We start from the raw sequence: 25,420 nt of genomic DNA, 5'->3' as shown, positions 1-25,420 counted from the left end.
TTTTAAAAGAGCCCCAAACCATTTCACATAGACTAATATAGCAAATATAACATAATATACATAGTAATTATTACATAAAATGAGAGAGTTGCAATTAAACATTTCATATATCAATAAATGTGAATGAATGACTTAATTCATCTATTAAAAGGAAACGATTTTCAATTTGGCTGAGAAAGCAAAACCCGATTATATTCTGTATGAAAGACACACACGTAAAATACCTGGGAAAAGCTAAATATAAAGAGATGGCCAAAGACAGACCAGGCTTCTAGAAATAATAATAAAGCAAACCAATACTGATACTAAACAAAATAAACTTCAAACTAGACTCTTAAATAAGACAGAGAATTATTGTTTTTAATGCTAAAAGCCTCAGTTCACAGCAAATACCTAACAATTGTGAATATCTACGCACCAAGATAATACAGCAATGCCTTTCTAAGCAAAAACTATAAGAGATGTAAAAAGACATAGAAAGATACATATTAACCTTAGGAAATGTTACTACATCAGAATTAGTGTGAGATAAATGAAGTAGACACAAGGACAGGATATAGAAGTCCTATAGAACCTAACCAGTAAAGTAGATATTATATATACATGGAAATTTACACCCTGAAAAATCATGATTATACCTTCTCAGGCACTCATAGGACAATCATAAAATCTGATCATATACTAAGTCACAAAAAATAAATTTCATAATTAAATATGTTACAAGTAAAATTTAATACATAAAAACTAGAAATTATTTAAAATATTAAGATTAAAAGATTATTTTAACTAGAAATAAAAAGTGTTTATTAAGCAATTCTTGAGTGAATGTGGAAATACAAAATAAAATTAAAGAACATATTAAAAAGAATAAAAATGAAAACACTAAGACACATGTACATATATGTATATATATACATACATATAATAAACTGTGAGACACAAAAAAGCAATAAAATAAATATTGCAATTATATAATTGCAACAAAATAAATTATATAGACAATATCAAAGAATATGCCTAAATAAGTTAAATTCTCTGCTTAAAAATCTAGAAATATAAAAAAAGAAACTAAACCAACAGAAAACACAAAGAAGGTAAGTAGAATTTAATTCAGTTCTGACTTTAAGAATGTTAATGTTTCACAGACTCAAAAAAAAAAAAAGAATGAATAAAACAAATAAGGAAGGTTAGAAAATCCTACCATTGAACACAAACAGAAAGAAATAACTCAGTTTCACAGACTCAAAAAAAAAAAATGAATAGAACAAATAAGGAAGGGTAGAAAATCCTACCATTGAACACAAACTGAAAGAAATAACTCAGTATATTTCAAATAAATAACATTTGAATAAATAACACCAACTAATGGGAGAGGGGAACATCTAACTCAAATAACTGTTAAACATGGTTAAGTAGTAGTTAGACTATTGGTCTTCAGGCTAAAGACAAAAAGAACTCTAAACAAATACCGAATGCTAATTAGTAGGCTTCCTTAATTTTTTTTTTTAATTTAAAGATTTTGTTTATTTTTCTGACAGAGATAGAGACAGCCAGTGCGAGAGGGAGCACAAGCAGGGGGAGTGGGAGAGGAAGAAGCAGGCTTCCAGCTGAGGAGCCTGATGTGGGGCTCAGTCCAAGAATGCCAGGATCACGCCCTGAGCTGAAGGCAGACACTTAATGACTGAGCTACCCAGGTGCTCCAGTAGGCTTCCCTTCTTAGAGACCTGCATTAGTAATAGTGAAACTGTTTTCTGTATGTTATAAGATTGAACATATAAGTAAATATATTATAGATAATTGGGGCTGTGTTTGTCATTGGCAGACCAGAGAGTTTTAGATACGGAAAAGGAGGAAAACAGAATGAATTCTGTCATTGAATTGGAATTAGAGATATCAGTGTGAATCCATATTTTTTAATATAGCTATTTGCTGTATAATAGATACAGGTGTGTGCGTGTGTGTACGTGTGTGTGTGTGTGTGTGTGTGTGTGTGTGCATATAATCATCTTTATATTTATTTTTGTTCGGTTTACTGAGAAGAACTAGGAGGAATGATCCCCCACCCCCGTAGTCATGACAACAAGTAGAACTCAGATCTTGATCTCTAATAGCATTCTCCATTAAAAGTAACCAGGGCTTCTAGAAGAAAAGGCTGATTCCAGTGTTACAGCAAGAAAAGTATAAGATGAGCCTGAAATCTCTTGTACTAGAAATGAGGGAGGTGCTCAGAGAATAATATGGACATGTCGAAAGGACACTTTGGCCACCATAGAGGAGCTTTCATTAGCCAAGAATAGAACAATTTGAGTATTAAAATAATGATGTAAAAATACAGCTCCTTGAATAAAAGAGAAATGCATGAATTCACTTCAATATAAATTTTTTAAAAATGAGGGAAGAAGGGAAAATTCTTCCTTTCAGTGGAAACCCAACTGATAAATGAAGAAATGATGGAGTTGGGAAATCATGATCAACAACCGTATTAATAATAATCAATGAAAGTGAGAATTATCAGTGGATGCTAAAATGAGTAAATGAATTTTTTAGAAGACACAGAATATTTACAGTCTCAAAGTAACAAGATAATTATTAATTACAAAGTAAAATAATCAGCTCTATAGTCAAAAGACTTAGCAGAATCCAAATGATCAAAACTAACATCACTAGTAATGACAGAGATCACCATGTGCCTCCTGATAGAATTCCCTGAAAAGATCGTCACTTCTGAGGTCTTCCTGTTCAAGTTTCATAAGCTGAATCTAATCAAGAGGAAATAGCGGACAAACCCAAACCGAGGGACACTCTATGAATAACTGGCTTGTACTGTTCCAAAATGTAAATACTATTGAACATAAAGAAAGAATGAGAAACTATTCCAGATGAAAAGGAACTAAAAATACAACTGAATGAAAACACATGATCCTAAATTTTCTTTGTTATATAAGCATTGGTGCAGTTGGACAAATTTGAATAATGTCTATAGATTAGATATTGCATCAATACCAATTTACTGATGTGGATAATTTCCCTATGGTTATTTAAAAGAATATCCTTGTTTTTAGGTATTACACAATGAACTATTTGTGGGTTAAGGGATATTATGCCTACTGCTAATTGTCAAATGTTTTGGAAAAACATATACATGTGTGTATATTCAGAAAGAGGGAAAGGGTTAAAGCAGATACAGTACAATGTTAACACTTGGGGAACTTGAGTGAAGTGTATATTGTATTATTATTTTAACTTCTCAGGAGGACTGAAATTATGTCTAAATGAATGAATGAATATATGAATGAAAGAACAAATAAAACCTTTCATCACCTTTCATCACTTGCTACCTGCTACCATCTTGTTCCAAGTCTACCAAAGTCTTTTGCCTGGATCATTGTCTCTCTGCCCCCTTTCAGTCTATTCTCAACAGGATAGCCAGTGTAATCCTTTGAAAATATAAATCAGATCATGTCACTGCTCTGCAGATAGCTATACTGAGGACCCTGGCCCTTTTGACACTGTTCTGAAATGACTTGTTCACATATCTTTTTCAACCACTAAACTGTAAATTCCATAAGAAAAGTATTGCATTTTATTATGATTGCCTCAGGTCCCCTTGCCCATACCTACACACCCACCAGAGTACTGACACTCCATAAATGTTTATCTATCTGAAACTCTCTTCGTGGCACAGAAATCTGTTCCCTGTTGATATTTTCTCTGATATCTAAATAAGTAGTACCTTTCTGACTCTTTATATAAAAGAAAAAAGGTGTCCTGTGTCATGGATATTTCTGTTCCTGAGGCTTAGATTACGGCAGAAGCAGGAAAGAAAAGGACCATTGAATATTTGCTCATCCATTGTCTTTATATCTCAACTTTGCCAAATCAGAAACCCTTGTTATACTTTCAAAATATATTAACATAAAAAATTCATATAGATTCAAGGGTTTGATTTTAGTCTTTTCTAAATTCCTCATTTTCTTATAACTTTAGGATTTGATTTTTACCAAGGGCTTACAACATGTGATATCCCTAGACTTCGTCAAACTGTGAATCTAGTTGTGCTTTCCAGATGACTGTGGCACTTTAAATTCTCCCTAGCTTTGCTCTAGATAGTAGAAACACGTAGTCCTCTGGCAAAGTCTCCCTTTTTTTCTCTAAACTGGCCCAGGCTCCAAGCAGCTGTATTCCTGCTTCTCTGTTACTGATACAAGTGATCATTATATCTCCTCAATATGCCCATAAATTTTCAGCTCCCTATTATTCATTCTGCATTTCGAGGCTGCATTCACTTGTAACTATTGACAAAAATGATTAATTATGGAAGTAGAAACAGATTCACCATTTGTAAAATATATGCTAACATTAACAGTGTATTTAGGAGAGGAACATAAAACTCTTGAAGATTCTGTCTTTATAATGCTGGACAAAGTGAGACACATATGGGCCAAGAGGGGTAGATTAAAGCCAAAAAGTCCACTAATTACCCTTGCTTAATTTCTGTGGAATATTCCTGGACCTTTTTCTTTGTCCATCAGACAAGAGCAACGTGATTCAAGGGTTTCCACTTGGCTTGGTATGGGTCTCCCGCTAAATACATCCTGAGACAAATACTTTGAAGGTTATTTACTTGGGATGTGAATTCAGAAAGCACACATAAGGGATGGGAAAAGTGAAACAAAGAAGGGAGAAACCAGTAAAGGGTGTGTTACAGGTGCACTGTGAGCAGCTAGGACTAGGACCCTGAGGTCCCACTAAGGACCCTGTAAGGAACCATATAAAACGTGCTTCACAATTGCTCCACTGGGGGACAGGTATGCTGAACTATTTATCCACTGACTTTCATTTGTCCTAGTAAACTGTGGCATCTAAGAAAAACCCTCAGTGAAGGAACCCTCAGAGAGATGAAGACGGAACCCTTGAGGTAGGAAGTTGATAATGGCCCTGGGAACTGTCCAGCAAGGCTACAGGTGACCACGAGGTTATGGGGGAAGGCATCAATGGCATCTGCTACAGTCTCCTAGCTTTATTTTAGTGGCTGAACCAGTATAAATACATCATGTCTGAACACAGAGCTGTTCAGTGAATACTGGTAAGATCAAATTCACTTGCAAAGTGTAAGTCATTGATAGAAATTTTTGCATTTTTAGTATTGATTTCAGACTTCAAATTCATAACCGTGGCATTAAGAAACCAGCACTTCTTTACATAATACATGTAAAATAATATAAAAAATTGACAAAGGTTATTTGCAATTATATTATTTTATAATTCTAAAATAATAAATAAAAATAATGTGTTATTAATAAATTTTATGTTTTTCTTTTATTTTTCCTTTCTGAGTGACTAATTTGTTTCCTCTTTGAAGGTTTGGATTAGGAGGGAAAGGCTATAGTGAAGTGTGAGTGAGTCTTGTTTGTGGGGTATTTCCACATTTTCCAAGCTCCTGTTCATTTTCTCTTCTCATTCTTTTCCTTTTTGTGTGTATGTATGTAGATATGCATGTGTTTTTTTTTTTTTAACTACATCTTCGTTCCTGCCATCATTCTCGTACAAGCTACTGCCATCTGTTGTGTAGGTGGAGTACAATAGCCACACATGATGTTTTCGCATCCACCACTGCTTTTCCCTCTCCATAACCTTTAGACTAATAAAAGGTAAAATCATTTTTTTTGCTCAAAACTCTCTAATAGCTTCCAATTTCACCCTGAGTAGAGACTAAAGTCATCAAAATGACTTACTAGATTATGTAACTTGCCCCCACTCCCTGCCCACCAACACTGCTCTGGCTTCATTTCATATTTTCAAATTGCTGTTCCCCTTACTCATCCACCCAAGTTACTCCCTGCTTGTTCCTCGAAGCCACACTGGACATGCTCCCACCCCAGGGTTTTTGACTTGCATTTTTTCCTCTGGAGTACTACTTCCTCCAGGTATCTACAGGGCTTCCTCCCTATCTTCTTTAGGCCTTTGTTCAAATTGTATCTTAATTGCTTTTGCAATAACTCTTTTCCCCACCAGCCAAATATTTACCTTCTTTCTCTGATTTTTTTCCCCTCTACAACATGTATCATCATCTAACACACTAGTTTTCCTTCTCATTTATTTTTTTATCTGCCTTTCTCCAAAAATCTCCCCCACAGCAGAGATTTTTGTCTGTTTTATTTTTATATTTTAATTACTGCATCTATAGAACTTAGAATAGTGCTTGCTGCACAACAGGCATTTAATACTTATGTGTTGATTGAGCATGTTACATTCAGTAGCAGAGATGTGGGTGTTTATCGATACCTACATACATGATTTTTTTTTAAATAACAAAATTCCTTTTCACATATAATATAGAAATAATAAAATTATCCAGGATACCAGAAAAAGCGATTTCAGTTTCACTGCATCAGAGATATAGAGAATTCTTATTGAAGAATACTCTTTAATATATATTAACATTTTATCAATTCACATTAAATCAAAATCTTGGTTTGAGGCACTTAATATGAAATTATAATTGGATATCAAGATATAGGTAGTACCCACAAAGATGCACAAAGAGACTAAAGCACGCAAACACATTAAAAAGTACTAATGGACAACCTAATGCCTATTTGCTAAGCTGGGAATCCTATTCAGACTTTAGCACATCAGGATGTAGCTTTGCATCATGGAATAGTGAGTGACCTACAAGGCAAAGAAGATATTTCCTACATTCCTCACCATTTGCCCACTGACCCCTCATCCTATGGTCTTTATAAACTAAGGCATTTGATAATGTGATTCAAATCCTATAAGCCAATACAAGACGTACAATATGTGACTTCTGCCTTGGCATTCTATGCCATATTCCTCACAAACTCACCATCATTTTCTACAGTCAGGTACTGTAAACTCCACAGAATAACTGCAGAAAATAAGGGGAAGACATGCCTGGTTCAGTGTAATCTGAGAACTGAAGTACAATCGTGTGCTAGTTTCTTTGATCTCATACCAGCATCCAACCACAGGCAGATGCTACAAGTCCCAGAAAACAGCTGGGAGGAAAGTAGGGAAACTGGAGGGTGATATTACAACTAATTATGCATGATACATGCAACTAATATATGTATAATATATAAATATATACATATAATATACATACATGTATAGCATATAAAATATGTAATTATATACAATATACAATTACATATGCTATATATAATACTTAGTTAGCTAAAAGAACACACTTAATCATTAATTGTACCATTAAGAGAATCATCATAAATTCGAAGAAGCACTAATTTCCCAAGATAAAGAAAGAAAAATTTAAATAACTGAAATTTAGCCAAAAGATGAACTACTTTGAATTTAAAACAAAGAAACCAGTTAACCAAACTAAATTTTTAAAAAATTCTATGTCAGATAAATTAAACATCAATTCCAGAATATTTAGAAATAAATGTCAATGGTAACCTGCCTATCAAACATATTTAATAAATACATAAAGCATTTCAATGGTCTTAACAATTATATATTAAAACACTGACAAGAGAATTTTATCTATCTAGTTGCTAAAATCAAAGTGACAAGAGTATGGGAAAGTAGGCACACTCATAGAGTGTTGGAGGGAATACATAAGTAGCTATGGTCAACTTTTTATAGAGTCTTGTCAATACAATTTAAATGCTTTCTTATAATGTAGATTACAACACCTATAAAAATGTATCAATGAAATGAGATGATGACTGTGAAAAAAGGCACCTGTGAGGATGTTTTCTGAAGTCTTATTCACAGTACCAAATACTTAAGAAACAATCCAAACATCTATTACTAAAGAGACTGTCCAAGCAAACAGTGATGCACCTATTTAATTAATTAAAATGTATCCACGATACATCAATAATTAGAATGAGAATATATATGTATTTATATTTAGGATATTCAAGATCTATTACGGAGTGAAGACAAATTAACTTATGCATTATTAGGTATAGCACAATGCTACTATGATGACTATAGGAATTTTAATTTAAACAATATCTAAAGCATTTAAAAATCTGAAAGATTATAATAGTAAAATTTTATCAGTTATCTTTAGGGTTGTTTTTAGTATTTTTAAAAAGTCCACATGTTCTATCTTGAACAATATTTTACTTGTATAATAAAGAAAAAAGATTAAAAAGCAAGAACCAGGTGATGGGTATTAAGGAGGGTACGTGTGGTGATGAGCACTAGGTGTTATCCACAACTAATGAATCATTGAACACTACATCAGAAACTAATGATGTACTATATGTTGGCTAATTGAACATAATAATAAAAAATAAATTTAATTTAATTTAATTTTTTTTTTAAAGCAAGAACTGATTGAACAGTGTCATAACCCCTCCTTGAAGTAGATGGAACTTTAACCAGATATCCAAAGTCCAAAAATACCAGCTTTTAGACAGATAGGGATTTGGGAATCAGCAACAACAGACCAAAATGGGCAAAGGCTGAAAGGAAAAAAATGAGAATGAAGCTGATTCTCTAACGATACTCAAAGAGATTTCCCTTTTGGAATCAAGCATTTATGTTGTATACTACATAGCTAGGATCTGTTTCACAGCTCTGTTCTCTTTCATTGATTGAGTTGTCAATCTTTCTTCAGTTTTATAGTTCATAGTAATTGTTAATTTTAGTTTAATACCTAGTAGCCTAGTTTTCCTTATCAATCTTTGTTGTTGTTTTCTCAGTTTTATCAATTGCTTTTCCAGACCTAAGGTTAGAATCACTTTGTCAATTTCCCAAAACACCCAAAGCAAAAATGTTATCAGGATCTTCCTTAGAATTTCATTAAACCTACATATTAGTTTATAAAGAACTTAAGTGGTATGTTTGTCTCTTTTGATCAAAGAACTTGGCATGTCTTTACACGTATGTCAACATTTATTTACCTCTCATTATTATGCAGTTTTATTCTTATATATTACACAAATTTTTGTTTATAGAGTATTTTTTTTAATTTATGTGGTGAATTTGCATTTTTAACTTTTGTTTTTGTTTTGCCAGCAGAGAGGACACCTACTGACTTTTTTATTTAATTGTGCTGGGCTACCTTTATGACATTTTAATTAGTTCTAAAACTCTGAGTTGGTTCTTGGTTCTTCAGTATTTTCTAAATAGGTTATTGGAAATAATTATCATTTAATCTCTCTGTCTGGATTTTTTCTATGTTATTGAAATAGTAAAATGATAAATAATAGTTAGGAAAAGGAAAGTTTTAGTACGGTTTGTTAATGACTTTCCAAAGAAGCAGGTTTTAGATCAACAAATTCTTTTTTTTTCTTCCCCCATTAAATTATTTTTTAGTCTTTATTATTTTTTAACTATTTTAGTTAATTTCATTGTATTATTCCTAATATTGTAAAGTGACTGTTTATTTTTAGGCTTTCTTAAGCAGGAATAAAATAATTTAATACTATGACTTTCTCCTAAGTATATTTTTGGTTGTTGCTCACAAATTTTGTCATAAAGTGAACTCCTTATTGTAATTTTAAGATGCTGTTACTCTTTGACCCATAAGTAATTTAGGAGGAACATACACACATGTTTAAGTATTAAATGTTTTTCTTTGGCTTATAGGCCTTCATAAGTACTATGGTTCATGGGTTTTTTTTTTTCATTGTTGATTTATGCTTTTTTATTACATTCATTCAGTATCTAATAAGTCATCTCTAACCATTTGGTATTATTTGGGTTTTGATGTGTGTATCCTTTAGGATTCATGTACATAAGCAACAGAAATTTATTTTGCTAACTACTACCCCCTTCTCCCCCCCCCAAAAAAAATTAGTTTAAAAAAAATAAAAGAACTAAAGGAAACTAAATAACAGTAAACACTGTCAAATTCCTGAGAACATCTGGCGAAGACGCTTCCTCTAAGTATGGACTCTCAACAATACTTCAACCACAAAGAATTTCCTACTTGGTCCTCTGTCTCAGCATTATTCCCTCCAAATGCAAAGTTCTAGATGGGCACACACATTTGCTAACTTCCCAGAAACCACAAAAACAAACTAACAAAAATGAACAACAAACACAAACAAACAAAATAGATCTTTTCAGACCTGCCTCATGACAAATTTCATATATTGCTAGTTTTTCCCCAGACGAGACTATTTCTTGGCTGCTAGGCAGTCAAATAAACAACAAATGCCCATTTTATTATATATTTTACAGAACCTTATATTTTAATTTTATTGTACGACTAAATTTAAAACGTTTTGCTTTTAAGTATAGAACACATAAATGCCACAAACTGAAGTATCTGAATTTATAGCAGTGTACTAAGAATCCAGGTAATCTGTGTATGTGATGAAGAAAGAGGGGGGCACACAAGGTAGGATGTCTTCTTTTCCAGTATTTTCTTCATTGGATAAAAGGCTTGAGTATAATCAATGGTCAAAAAAAAATGATTATATGGATGTTCATGATTATCCATTAGAAATGCATTTTAATTAACTGTTAATTTTCTGGTGCTGTAGATCTACATAACAAGAGGTGTAGTTTTACCCTACACTGATCACAACCACAGTAGGATGCCAGAAACACTTGCCAAAAAATGCTGCATTTAATTTCTAGTTTCATCAATGGTACCTAAAAATGATAATTAACATGTAGTGCTACAATGAATTAAAAGTTAAGACTATCTTGAAGTACAGCCAAGTCATCGTTATTGAAGCTTTAATGGGTTGACTGTATAAAAGAATAAATAACAAGAGACAAGCTTATTCCTAAGTAATTTCTATATGTTAAACTGAAATTAAGGGACTACAAGCAAGACAGGTCAAATAAACACCATAGGGATGGTGGAAATACAAATTGATGCAATGAATTACAGTCACTGAGTTCTTGAAAGTGACAGCAACAGACAAAACACTGGGTAAAGCAATCTGCAATGGACTTGTTCAATTTCATTAAGCACCATTTAACTCATCAACTAAAGAGACAGAACTACAAATCATGAGAAAACTTGCCAGTAGCATTCGCAGCTACCAATCAAGGGAAAAATGACTTCATTTTTGATTTCGAAATACATATTCCCAGTGCTAACAGTGTGATTTAATTATTATTTCTATTTAAAAGGAAAATTCTGAACTTTACAGGTGTTAAACATCATGCCTTACTATGTACAACTAGAATGTGACAGAATCTGGATTCAAACTCCATTCTATCTGACTTAGATTTCTATATTTTCTCTACAGTGTACTCAAGGCAGAAAGGGTAGAGGCAATGCACTGGGATTTCCTTTTGGTCAAACACACTCTATGATTAAGGTGCCCTCAATATTCTTACAGGATAACCCCACATCTTATTCAATTCAAATAGGTCCCAAAATTTATTTTTTTCCAAAAGACCACATCTAGGTTCTATAACATTTAAAAAAGATGATATCCATGCTTCTCCTTTGGCTTTAACTTCAATATAATTTCACTGGCAATCTGAATAAAAGTAAGAAACAGTCATTTATGTTATTCAAAAGAGGAATGAAAAAAATCCCTGTTTAACTTTGGAATGTATTATATGATTTTTACAAGGATATACAAGGACATACACAAGGATAACTAAATAATTATGTTTTACCATACATTTACCTTTACTTTTCCCTAAGAACATATATTATGATAAAGGAGGCAAGGTGACTTCATCACCTTGAAGCTAAATTAGATTTAGAGGGTTTTCATTTTATTTGGGACACTACCAAACTCAGTGTCATGGACAGATATTTACAAATGCCTTCCAATAATCAGGTTTTATAATGTCATTAAACATAGAGATAACAAGTAACAGTAAAGGGACATGGCCTTTCATTTCAGAAAGAACAGGGTTGCAATCTTTAATTTTTTAAAAAGGTTTATTTGTTTGAGAGAGAGAGAGGAAGAGGTAGAGAGCACGGGCAGAGGGAGAGGGAGAGAGAATCTCAAGCAGACTGTGCCGATTGTGGAGCCCAACACAGGGCTCTGTCTCACAACACTGAAATCATGACCAGAGCCAGAACCAAGAGTCTGACCCTTAACCAGTTGCACCACTCAGGTGCCCCCAGGGTTGCAATCTTAAGACCACCACTTAGCTGTGGACCTTTGAAAAACTTATTTAACACCTCTGATCTTCATTGTCTTCATCTATAACATAGTGAACATATTCTCTAACATGCAATATTGTTTGTAATGTTTAAATCATGTGTCTGAACTATCTGACAGAATAAACACTAGTTATTTTTATTACAGCTATTACCAAGGAACACAAGAGGAAATGAATTGTCTATATCTAAATTTCATACCTTTCTAGATGATAATATCTTTACTAATAATATACTTTTAAATTGATACAAATTACCCATTCAGCAATGAAATAAAAATTGAGTAGGCATACAGGGAAAAGTTTTTGAGATTTAGCTCATGTTATTTTTATTGGAAGGATAAGTTTTTAATATCTGGTATTTTTCCATGGTACTGGTCCCTCCAATCCTAGAATGCAATCCATTCCAGACAATTCAATATAAAAGACATACAAAGGGGTGCCTTAGCTATGATAAGAGTGAAGTGTTATTGAAAATATTTAAATTTGTCTAAACAATGATTAGAGATCTTACTTATTGTTATGCCCACTTACACCACAACTTTACATCTTTATTGGATTAAATTTAAATGAACTATATGAAGAATGAAGGAATTACTTCTAACTCTTACAGAACTTAAATAATTGCATAAAACTATCTGTATGCTTCAGTTAGAAACACATAGCGATTGATCATTGTTTCCATTGAAATATGACATTTTTTTCAAAGCCTGGCACTCACAAACAAAAGTCTAGTATTTCCACTGCTGGCCACTGAAATGCTATTTTTAGTAATCAAAAAAGGGAAGAGAAAATGAATGACATATTTGTGATATATATGCAAAGATTTTATGTGCTGTATATGATATATAAAGAAATACAGCATTTTATGAGTTAAATCACAATCTTTTGAAATCTTATTACACTATATTAACTTGTTTAATATGTGATTGTTTTATTGTGTATTAAAATACTTATTTTTAATTTTTAGAAAACAGTTGATTTTTCAGGTAAAATGTTTTGGCATAAAAAGAAAAACATTTGATTAATGGTTCTTCCCCCTTACCTCCCTTCCTTCCAACATCTGTTGAGCACCTACTATGCCAACAATTGCAAAAGCAGAGAAGCTCATAGTTACATGACAGACAAATATGAGTATAATATGATATATCAGCTATTAGAAGAATCTCTGAAATATATTAAGTTCTTATATCGGTCAATCTTCAAAGTACTTTCCATGATACCTCATTTAATCCCCATCACAACTTAATGTGATAGGTGCTACTACCCTCCACATTTCACAAATGAGGAAATTGAGGCACAAATATTTTAGACAATTATGGCCAAAGCCACACTGTTAATAAGCAGCAGAATTTGGGTTTGAATCCAGTCAGAATGTCTGTGTGCTACTACTGTGCCATACTGTCTGATATAACCTCAAGATAATTTAGGATATAAATCCAGGATTCTATAGAAGCACAATTAAGTATATTTATTTTCTCAAACATATTGGCTGGTACCACATTGCTTGTATTTGACAACTTCTGACTAGTTTACAAGACCAATCAATCAACCTCAGGATGAGAAAAATACCTAGCAAAATTTTAACAAAAATGCGTTTGCATAATTGGTGTATGAATTTGAAAATCCAGTATCCAAATTGATAGCTACAGACCATAATGCATTTTTTCCCTTAGAGTTTTGTGTCTGTGAGGCGTCATTTGCAGCTCTGATGGTTGCTAAATCCAAGCAATAGATCTGACTTGTGAATTACTGAATTACTGTGGTAAGCTAATATTTTGGCAAATATAGGTATATTAAATCATCTTGTCTCACTGAAATGTCATTTTAACACTATTCTAATTTTCAGTGAGAACCAACAAAAATTAGAGGCCACAAAATAACAATACAGAATTGAGGTTGGAGAGTCAGCCTACTTCCTGATTCTGCCACTGGCCAGTTGGCTGATCTTGGGCAACAAGTCCTGCTCTTCTAAGCCTTTGTTTTTTCAATTTTTAATATAGACAATAATGGTAATTCCAGTAAGCATTACATAGATGGTATAGGTGATGGCACATTGGAGGTATCCAATCAGTGTTAGTCATAAAATCACCTCTTGGAATAGTGAGCTTTGGCACAAAAAGCTAAAGCTATAGTTTTATATAGCAATTATTAAACTATTTTAAAATAACTTGTCTATTACCACTGCACAGTAATTAATAAGACCATGTATTCACTGATGGCAGGGACTCTGTCAAAGTCAACAGTCCTAACCCAGGATGTTGTCTGGCACAAAGATCTTCAATAAAGATTGCTAAATTGAATGTGCCTGAGGACTAAAACCAAGAGAGAGAGATGCAAGCTTTGCATTTATTTCCACATTCTAGCTTCTGAATAATGCCAGGCTCCTCTGAGAGTTCACCAGATCCCATCTGGGGAAACCAAGGAGGGTATGCAGAATGCAGGTTGAACTATGGAGTCAACACTGGGCGAGGCACCAGACAGGACCTAACAGTATAACATTTTTGGTGAATTCTTAGTTTCTCCACTTTACAGGAATTCACAGTGTTCAGTTACTGGATATTTTGGCTAAAGCTAAGTCAAGACAACATTGTATGCTGGATAAGAGCCTGCAGTTAGTCTAGGGGGCAAGGCACAGCCACCAAAGGCAGTCCCAGCCGTGAACTCTCTGTGTCAAATTCTTCACAAGAGACAAATGTCAGCAACTCTGACTGTTGCCAGCCCAGTTCTGAACAACTCAGAGATGTATTACTCATCCCATTCTATGTTTTACTATACAGTGAACAAAATAAAAAATCTTAATATTTTCACTGGACTTGTGAATGACTAATAATCTCATTGCATTTATTTTAAATGGGCTTCCAAATCACTGATGTATTTTGGGATTTTTTTCATGTCACTTTTTGAGAGGGCATTGTAAGTATTCATTAAATGTCCTATATTATACATCATTTTCTGGCAAAGTTACAATCTTATTTTTCAATTTTAATAAAATAATTCCACTGTTTCATAACTTTGAGGGAAAAATTTACTCTCTCCATGTAATTCTATAAAACAGAGAAAGTTCATGAGTTTTTAAACTGCAAGCTATTTTAATAGCCTCCATTTGGTAATTATGGAGATTTATATCCCTCTCCTCGTCTCCCACAAAATTCAGAGCTGATCTGTCCAGTTGACTTAGAGACTGACTTAGAGGTCTCTGCATTCATTATATTTGACAATAAGCTATTAGATTAGGTTAATGATTTAAGACTAGTATATGTTTGGAAATGGGAGAAAGAGGTTTAAAATTAATTTATAGGAATATAATCCACTGATCATTTTCATGTTTCATCAAAAATTATTTTAGAGGATGTCTCAATAGTAATTGATCACACTGAGCCGACAAAATGGGTTGTCCTTGCTTTACTAAGAAGAGATGGAAGTCATTCATCTCCTTTTAGGTTCAAACTTTCAGTGTAACCAGACAGCTTATCATTTATCAAGGAATTAACACAATCTAATAGTTATAAAGAAGTACACTGGCCTACTACAGATGCAGTTCATGTTAAAAGTCCAAAGAATGCCATCCATATCGATAACGTGTAGTGTTTACTCTCACACAGAAGAAACTATAGCTACTCTGGTTTTCTCTTTCAGTAGCTCTTAATATTCAACTACAAATATAAATTTCCTTTTTAACTCCTTCATGAACCATTGGGATGGTTCAGACAGCGAATAATTTCATATGATATTCACAACATATAACGTGTACTTTAGAAAGCTATAATATATTTTTTTAATCTAGTTTTTTTGAAGTTTTCTTTATTTTGTGTTTTAAATAAAGGAGGTGGATATGAAACAAAACCACCAGAACTGTCTAATGCAACTTTAGTAAAACAATTTTGTTTAATTCTAAAGTTGTTGTCATATGTTATTTGTAGAATTTTATGTTAATATTTTAGTTCATAACTTGCATTGTCTAATTATTAATAAAATAAGTGAATTTCCCTTTGTCTTACATGCTAATTCTATATTTTAAATAATATCAATTTAAATAAATATTTTTTACCATCAGCTTTGAAAATGTTTTCAGAAAATAAACTCATTTTATGAATTTTATTTCTAATCAAGGATGCATTTACTATTATTTATGAACAACATTTCATTTACACCAAAATATTTTAGAGCCTTTTTCCTAATATTAACTTACATTTATTGATTGATTGATTGATTGAAGATTTATTTATTTATTTATTTATTTATTTATTTATTTATTTGAGAGAGAGAGAGTACATGAGCACACAGAACAGGGGTAGGGGCAGAGCGAGAAGGAAAGAGAATCTGCAGTGGACTTCCCGCTGAGCGCAGAGCCCGAAGTGGGGCTCAATCTCAGGATCCTGAGATCATGACCTGAGCCAAAATCAAGAGTCAGATGCTTAAACGACTGAGCCACCCAGGAGCCCCCTAGTATTAATTAATTTAATGCTAGCATGCATTAAAACAACTTTATATATTTATTCATACCTATAAGAGCTAAAGAGATACTTTTGGGATTCACAACGTTTCTGTGCACATACATTTAATCCAGTGCTATGCTAATGTATACTAAATGCCCTGTTCTGTGCTGAATTTCTTTTTTCTGCTCTCATAGATACCATGGGGAATAAGAACAATACAAAAAGAGCTTGCAACACCAGGTAGGAAGGTTACCATCAGTACACAACTCTGCATTTAAGGCAGTTACACAGAGGCAACTTCTCTTAAAAGAACAGTTTTACTTTCAAGCATTAGTGCTTCAGTTTTTCATATGAGAGAAAATAAATAAGAGACATGTTTTCTGAGAACATTCAGTTATAGCACTTTCAGAGGGGGGGATCCCTGAAATCAAGAGAATATGAACATAAAATTTAGGTCACTGCTAAGTTAATGTTTTCTCTGTGGGTTTTCCTTTACCAGTTGCTTTTATATGCACTTCACATCTAAGTATTTAGGCTAAATGCATTTGAAAATCTTGCTTTTCCATTGATGCTCCATTATCAGGAGTGAACTCTGCTGCATCAGGGTCTAAGCTACTTTAAAGCAAGGAGGATGCTGCAGGACCTATGTACTCAACAACAAATCACTCTGATTTTATTAAGTCATGTCTGACACTCTTTTCCCCCAGTGCCTTTTGACTTCTGCTTCATCAGAAGTCTAAATTTCTGCAACATGTGAAGTTGGTGTCTAAGACATTTGTAGCCTTTTTCTGTAATATGTGACCCTGAGGACTTCTTGTTCTCTATTCATCCCAAATTAATTTGTCTCAGAAGACTAAATGGGGCCTCCCATATTGAATTGTATTGCTATTCCCACCATTTGTATGTTCATCAACATATTCCTTTATTGATGTCAGTCATGTGTCTTTTATGGGAAGATAAATGGGAAAAATTATAAGTTGTATTTCTTTAGTGATTCAGGAATCAGAAACTATGGATATTTCTTCTTTTTTTATATAGTCTCCTGGAATCCTTGTTTTCTTCATTATCCTCATCAAATGTTGCTAAGAAAGGATATGGACACCTTGTTTTGCATATATTGGCATTTCTCAATTTACTAAAATCTGCGCTCAATAAGTCTCTGTGTTATATCACCTCCATCTTCAATTCCTTTCTCTTCCCCTGCTCTTTCCCTATGCAAATAAGCCTGTTTACTATCTGAACAAAGGAGGACCCTTTATTTTTATTTTGACCCTAGAGTTATAGCCTTTTTTCCTCTTCATCTTCACATCCAAAGTGTTTAAAAATGCAGTTTCCACCTTCTGTCTCCATTGAAAAACATTTTTTTTGTTATGTTCAGTTAGCCAACATATAGTACATCATTAGTTTTCGATGTAGTGTTCAATGATTCATTAGTTGCGTATAACACCCAGTGCTTATCACAACATGTGCCCTCTTTAATACCCATCATTTCTTTACATCTATTTCCCTGTTGAAGCAACAGTGAGCTAGGACTGTGCAGTTTTAGCACTGAAAATCCCATGACCCAGGAGATTCCTCAGTCTTGGACAAACTGACACAGCTGGTCACCTTATATACTTTCTCCTCCCATAATCTCTACCTCCAATCACTCTTCAAATTCTGAGAGTTGGGGAACCTGGATGGCTCAGTCAGTTAAGTGTCTGCCTCTGGCTCAGGTCATGATCTCAGGGTCCTGGGTTTGAGCCCTGTGTCCTGCTCCCTGCTCAGTGGGGAGTCTGCTTCTCCTTTTCCCTCTACCCCTCCCCCCCAGTTTGTGTTCTCTTTCTCTCTCAAATAAATAAAATATTTTTAAAAAACACAAATTCTGAGAGTTAAACCCCCTGTCTTTAACCCATTCTCCCCCATTTTTTGTTACAGTCTCCCAGTTCAAATTCCCATCCACACATAGCCTGTTGCACCAGCTTTCTCAATAAAATGGACTCCCTTACTCAACTACCATATTATATTAGTCTCTCTAAAAGGTAAATTTGATTATGCTACCTTGCCTCCTTCACATTCTAACAGTTTCCCTCTGAAACATTATAAAACCTGAGTCAGATACTTCATGATCTTGTCTATCTGTATACTCTTGCCTGCCATTTCTTTCTTCTTCCTTAAGCTCTATTCATATGTATCATTATTCCTAGAACATGCTATTGCAGCCTCACATTTCTATTCTTTGTACATGTACTACCCATTCCTGGAATCCACCCTTCTCAAGACTACCTGGTATATCCTACTTATCACCCATATCTCAGCTCAAGCACAGACTCCTCTTGGAAGCCATCTATAATTTTTCGGGCACATAATAGTTCTCTTTGCATTCCTCCTGTACCTTATATGTTCTTCCATTTAGAAACATACCTCACTGCATTAAGATAGTGTCTTGTTTCTCTTTGCTACAGGATCCTTAAGGAGAAGCGATATGTGTTCCCCTTTCATATTTCCTGCACCAGCAGAGTTTCTATCTCAATAAGTAATTGTTGAATTAATATTTAATGAAGTAGTTGCATTATTTTTATAAGCCTTACTTTAAGGAGGTAGGGTAGATAGAAGGTACAAAAGCAAGATCTTGTAAATAGGAACTTACTACCATTCTTGCACAATTACTTTTATAAGTTATACCTAGTACCTAAAGAATGACCAAGAGTGATTAGACTTATCAAAACCTAGAAAAAGGGCTAATAATTTGCTTACTGTTCTTGCATCCCATATGGACAGGGACTTATCTGCCGAACCAGTGAGAAGAGTGTTGGAGCAAGGAAAAAACTCGATGCTGTTCACAGAATCCGTATGTCCATACAAAGTGCATCTGCATCTTTCACTGTACAGAGAGAAATAAAGAATTCACATTTTAGGAGTTAGCCCCTAAATGTTTCTTATGCTGTAAATGCAATGCTAATGAAGATAATTTAAGTATCTGAGACATAAGGTAGTTTTATAAATGACAAAAATGTACAATAACCACATTTTAAAGGAAAATTCTATAGTCACCTTATATCCTAAGCACTTTATAGAATTAGTAGCATAAAACTGACTAAATTTAAGTTACCTTCAATTTATAAAGTCACTTGGTAAAGCCATCTTAATACTGTGTCATTTACTCCTTCTCATGAAATGACTACATAAAAATTGTCCCCATCTAATAAAGGAATATGCTAAGAAAAGAAAACAATGAAATGCAATTTCATTTGTAGAAAATTTACCGATTTTCTAATGATTCCAAAATATAAGTATAAAACGTCTCTTTAAAGTTTTATACTCCAAAGCCTATTATATTGAAATAATCATCTTTAATTATTAGGAAATTATTCCAGAACAGTAATTGTTCTCCACAGCTTTATGGAGAGACAGACAGAGGTTTTACAGGAAAATAAGAAGTATATATTTATTTTATTAAAGTAGTACATTATTGGGGCACTTGGGTAGCTCACTTGATTAAGTGTATGACTCTTGATTTTGGTTCAGGTTATGATCTCAGGTTGTGAGATGAGCCCTGCATCAGGCTCCACACTGAGCGTGGTGCCTGTTTAAGATTCCCTCTTTGCGCTTGGAGAAAAAGATGGTGGAGTAGGGGATCCTTTTTCAGCTGGTCCCCTGAATCGAGTTGGATAGCTACCAGACCATCCCGAACACTCACAAAATCAGCCTGAGACGTAGGAAGATACATCTGGATCTCTACAAATGAACATCTCTGGTGCTGGGAATTGAGGTACGAAGCAGGGAGCCGTGAATCCATGCACAGATATTGGAAGATAAACGTAAGGGGGAGGGAGCCGCCATGCTCGGGTGCCGGGAAGCAGTAGCCACCTGCACTGGGGAGCCGCCAGGCCTGGCGGACCGGTAGCCACTGGGAAACCAGACTGAAACCAGGAGTTCCAGAGCACATGCGCGACAAGACTGAAAACTGGGAACTCGGGAGCGCACACTCGAACCAGTCTGAAATCGGGAGCTCGGAGCGCATGCGTGGCCAGACCGAAAACTGACGCTCCAGAGCACGCACTCTAACCAGACTGAAACTGGGAGCTCGGGAATGCGCGCATGACCTGACTGAAAACTGGAGCTCTGGAGCGCGCGAACCACACTGAAAAGGGGAGCTTGGGAGCACACGTGGGAACTGGGGGCAGCTGGCAGTGTTAGAAGCACAAAGGGTGGAGACATGCCAGCCTTGGAAGCGAGGGCTGGAGAGGGGCTGTGTGTAGCACAACCCGGGATGCTGCGGGGTTTTTAGCAGCACTGACAGAAACAGAGTTAGAGTGGCCAGGAGAACTTAGTGGAGAGCGGACTGCGATCTCTCTGTTCTGAGACAGAGGCTATGATACGGCCACCGCTGCTCTGACTCTCCGAAGAGTCACAGAAAGCCGCCAGAGAACAAAAGCCCTGAAAAACCGGTCAGCACTGTGCCCCCCCCCCCCCAGGGCAACTCTACACAAAGAGGGTTGCTTGAGTATCAGCATGGTAGGCCCCTCCCCCAGAAGGCAGGCTGAAAAATCAAGAAGCCCACATCCCTAAGGTCCTTATAAAATAAGTGCACACTGCTTGGGTCCTGGTCAATAATTTGGGCTCTGTGCATCCCCACAACCTCTCCTCAACAGAATGAGATAAGGACCTTCCAAGACTGGCAGACTGAAGGAATTTGTGACCACCAAGCTAGAGATCAATAAAGATATTAAGAGCGTTCTATAAAAAGTAAAAAGACCCCAAGAGTGATACAGAACAGAAATTTACAATCTATAGAAACAAAGACTTCACAGGCAACATGATAACATTAAAATCATACTGCTCAATAATCACTCTCAATGTGAATGGCCTAAATGCTCCCATAAATGCCACAGGGTTGCAGACTGGATAAAAAGACTTGACCCATCCATATGCTGTCTACAAGAGACTCATTTTGAATCTAAAGATACATCCAGACTGAAAGTGAAGGGATGGAGAATCATTTTTCATGCCAATGGACCTCAAAAGAAGGCTGGAGTAGCAATTCTCATATCAGACAGATTAGATTTTAAACTAAAGACTATAGTCAGAGATACAGAAGGACACTATATTATTCTTATAGGGTGTATCCAACAAGATGATCTAACAATTATAAATATCTATACCCCCAACAGGGGAGCAGCCAGATACACAAGCCAACTCTTAATCAGAATAAAGAGACATATAGATAATAATACTTAATAGTAGGGGACCTCAACACTCCGCTTTCAGCAATAGATCAACTAAGCAGAAAATCAACAAGGAACAAGAGCTTTGAATGACATACTGGGCCAGATGGACCTCATAGATGTATATAGAACGCTACACCCTAGAACAACAGAATACTTGTTCTTTTCGAATGCACATGGAACTTGCTCCAGAATAGACCATATACTGGGTCACAAAACAGGTCTCAACCAATACCAAAAGACTGAGATTACTCCCTGCATATTCTCAGACCACAATGCTTTGAAACTGGAACTCAATCTCAAGGAAAAATTTGGAAAAAACTCAAACACTTGGAAACTAAGAACGATCCTGCTCAAGAATGATTGGGTAAACCAGGAAATTAAAGAAGAACTTAAGCAATTTATGGAAACCAATGAGAATGAAAACACATTGGTCCAAAACCTATGGGATATTGCAAAGGCGGTCATAAGGGGAAAATACATAGCCATCCAAGCCTCACTCAAAAGAACAGAACAATCTAAAATGTAGTCCTTATATTCTCACCTTAAGAAGCTGGAGTTGGAACAGAAGAACAGGCCTAACCCATGCACGAGAAGGCAGTTGATCAAGATTAGAGCAGAGATCAATGAATTAGAAACCAGGAGCACAGTAGAGCAGATGAACAAAACTAGAAAGAATAAGATCAATAAGCCACTGGCCAGACTTATTCAAAAGAATAGAGAAAGGACCCAAATTAATAAAATTATGAATGAAAAGGGAGAGATCACGACCAACACCAAGGAAATAGAAAAAATCATTAGAAACTATTAACAACTATATGCCAATAAATTAAACCACCTGGAAGAAATGGATGCCTTCCTGGAAACCTATACACTACCAAGACTGAAACAGGAAGAAATTGATGATCTAAACAGACGGATTAATCATGAAGAGATTGAATTAGTGATCAAAAACCTTCCAAAAAAACAAGAGTCCAGGGCCTGATGGATTCCTTGGGGAATTCTACCAAACATTCAAAGAATAAATAATACGTATTCTCCTGAAGCTGTTTCAAAAAATAGAAACAGAAGGAAAACTACAAAACTCATTCTATGAGGCCAGTATTACCTTGATCCCCAAACCAGGCAAAGACCCCATCAAAAAGGAGAAGTACAGACCGATATACCTGATGAATATGGATGCCAAAATTCTCAATAAGATCCTAGCTAATAGGATCCAACAGTACATTATTTTTTTTTTAAAGATTTTATTTATTTATTTGACAGAGATAGAGACAGCCAGCGAGAGAGGGAACACAAGCAGGGGGAGTGGGAGAGGAAGAAGCAGGCTCATAGCGGAGGAGCCTGATGTGGGGCTCGATCCCATAACGTCGGGGTCACACCCTGAGCCGAAGGCAGACGCTTAACGACTGTGCCACCCAGGCGCCCCAGAAAATATAATTAAAAAAAGGAAATGAACAGATGTAAAATTCCTCCCACTTTTCTTTTACCCACCTTCCAATTCTTTGAAATCATGTTAATATTGCAACATCAAAAATCATAACACATATTTGATCAATAATCACAAATGTCATAGTTGCTTAGCACCCCCCACCTTGTCCTCCCAGGTTTTTCTAAATTAATCTTCTGCACCCATACTTTCTACATTTTCTTGATCATTCAGTACTTCAAGAGCAATTTTGCCTGGCTATAATATCTGACATCACTGGTTCTCAAATTTTTGTGAAGAAGCGTTCCACTGTTTGTATCATGGACAAAGTCTGAGGACAACTTAGTCTCTCCTCCCATTTCTGCCCAACTACCATTGTGGATGATTTGCTTTCAATATGCAATAGCTCTCATAGGTCTTTTTTTTTTTTTTTTAAGATTTTATTTATTTATTTGACAGAGAGAGACAGCCAGAGAGAGAGAGGGAACACAAGCAGGGGGAGTGGGAGAGGAAGAAGCAGGCCCCCAGTGGAGAAGCCTGATATGGGGCTCAATCCCAGAACACTGGGATCACGCCCTGAGCCGAAGGCAGATGCTTAACGACTGAGCCACCCAGGCACCCCTCATAGATCTTTCATAAACAGTGCAGTTCAGAAATTTTATCATGGCATGTTGGTAGTAATTTCCATCTATTATTCTTAGACTTTGTTCATTCTATGTCAGTCTCTTCCACTATATCTTTAGGTTTTTATCTTATATTTATTCCACTTTTTTTAAATTTAGAAATACTGACTATATTTTATTTCCAACTATGTTTTATTTTTATTTTGTCTCTTTCTGCCTCTATATTTAACATTTTTTCTATGATACTTATATCCTTATATATAGTTTTCATTTTTCACACCTGTTTTTTATAATTGTTAATTGTGGTTATTTTTATTTGTGTGCATGTGTGTGAACCATCAAAAACTTTTATTTATGTTTTCTATTTCACTTATTTCCTGATATTTCTTAGTTTACTTTTCATATGTATGTACTGTCTTATTAAATCATAATGTAATGCTTTAGCACTTTTGATGTTTTATTAAATTTATTAAATAAATTTATTAAAATAAATTTAAAAATAGCATTTCTATAATTTCTTTGAAAATATAGAGTGCTGTCTATCAATTATTGATACCTGTGCTTAGGTAATTTCTTATGCAGTATAAGTTCTTTAGTAGAATTTAGTTTATATTAATTTATTCTTCCATTTTTATAATTCTTCATAAGTTTGGGGTTGGTTTGCTTTTATTATGACCTATGTTTTAATGGGATAGCTACTTGCTAAACATAATTGGCAGAAGGAGAGAAACTGGACTCACCTCTAATTTCTAATCAGATTTGTTGTCTTCCACCAAGACTTGTCACCAAGTGTGTTAGTGGCTCCACCTTGGAAGTTCATCTCTCCTTCAGTTTTGTATTTTAGAGTATAGATGTAGCTTGTTGCAAAACCCCTTGAGTCACAAGCTCTATATTAACTCTAAAGGCTCCTTCCTCCCTTAGCCACCCCCTCTCCACAACTTGCCTCATCTATGGCAATCCCCCTTATATCTTTGACCTAACAATAAAAATGTCCTGTTAGGATTTGTGTTTGCAACTATGATAGAGTAACGAGTACTATACTTCTCCCCACACAATAAACGACTACAGACTTAAACAAATTACATAAGGCAACTGTTTTCTGGCATTACACTAAACACAGAACAAAACAGTAATCTTTGAGAGAAAGAAAAAATGACATGAGCTCCATGACCCTCCTTACTTTCTGCTAGGAAGTACTGCCTTGCTATCAAATATAGCGGTAAGACCCCAGTAGAACCGAAGTCTCAGTGAGACAAGGGACAGTGAGAACAATTGGGGCTGCTGATATGCCTGGAATTTGCAGCACAGGGTACAGGAAAAGGGAACTCAATGGAATGGAAGTAATTTTTTTGGGTATTTTCTAGGAATTATTGGTCAAGGTATAGATGGCAATTCTACAGAGTAAGATCCACAGGCCTAGTAGAAATGTCCTGCTCTGTGTTTGAGAAATACCAGAGTCCAGGTACTGCTGGGAGACACTGTGTTTAAACCCCAACCAGAATGAAGAGAACTCACTGGGCACCTCACGCTTGGGACTCCAGAAAGACCCCACAATAAAAGTAAGGTTCATTTTCATGAACTAAGTTCAAAACCAAAGTAAACTTGCTTGCCAAAGAATAAATCCAAGACAGAAAG

General features: G+C 35.0%; 1 protein-coding gene across 1 annotated transcript in view; it reads right to left on the bottom strand.

Moving 5' to 3' along the window:
* The window catches only part of SPAG16 (sperm associated antigen 16), a 920,765-nt gene that overhangs the window by 340,718 nt on the left and 554,627 nt on the right, over positions 1 to 25,420 (bottom strand). Inside the window, exon 13 of the mRNA XM_045806664.2 lies at positions 19,263 to 19,389. Coding sequence (XP_045662620.2) covers positions 19,263 to 19,389 — 127 coding nt within the window. The remainder of the gene's footprint in view (positions 1 to 19,262; positions 19,390 to 25,420) is intronic.

The sequence above is a fragment of the Ursus americanus genome, chromosome 1, assembly GCF_024610735.1.
Source record: "Ursus americanus isolate L20-20 chromosome 1, mUrsAme1.1.p, whole genome shotgun sequence".
NCBI classification, from domain to species: domain Eukaryota; kingdom Metazoa; phylum Chordata; class Mammalia; order Carnivora; family Ursidae; genus Ursus; species Ursus americanus.
Note: the sequence above shows the minus strand (reverse complement) of the source record. Positions and strands in the feature narration are given on the sequence as shown.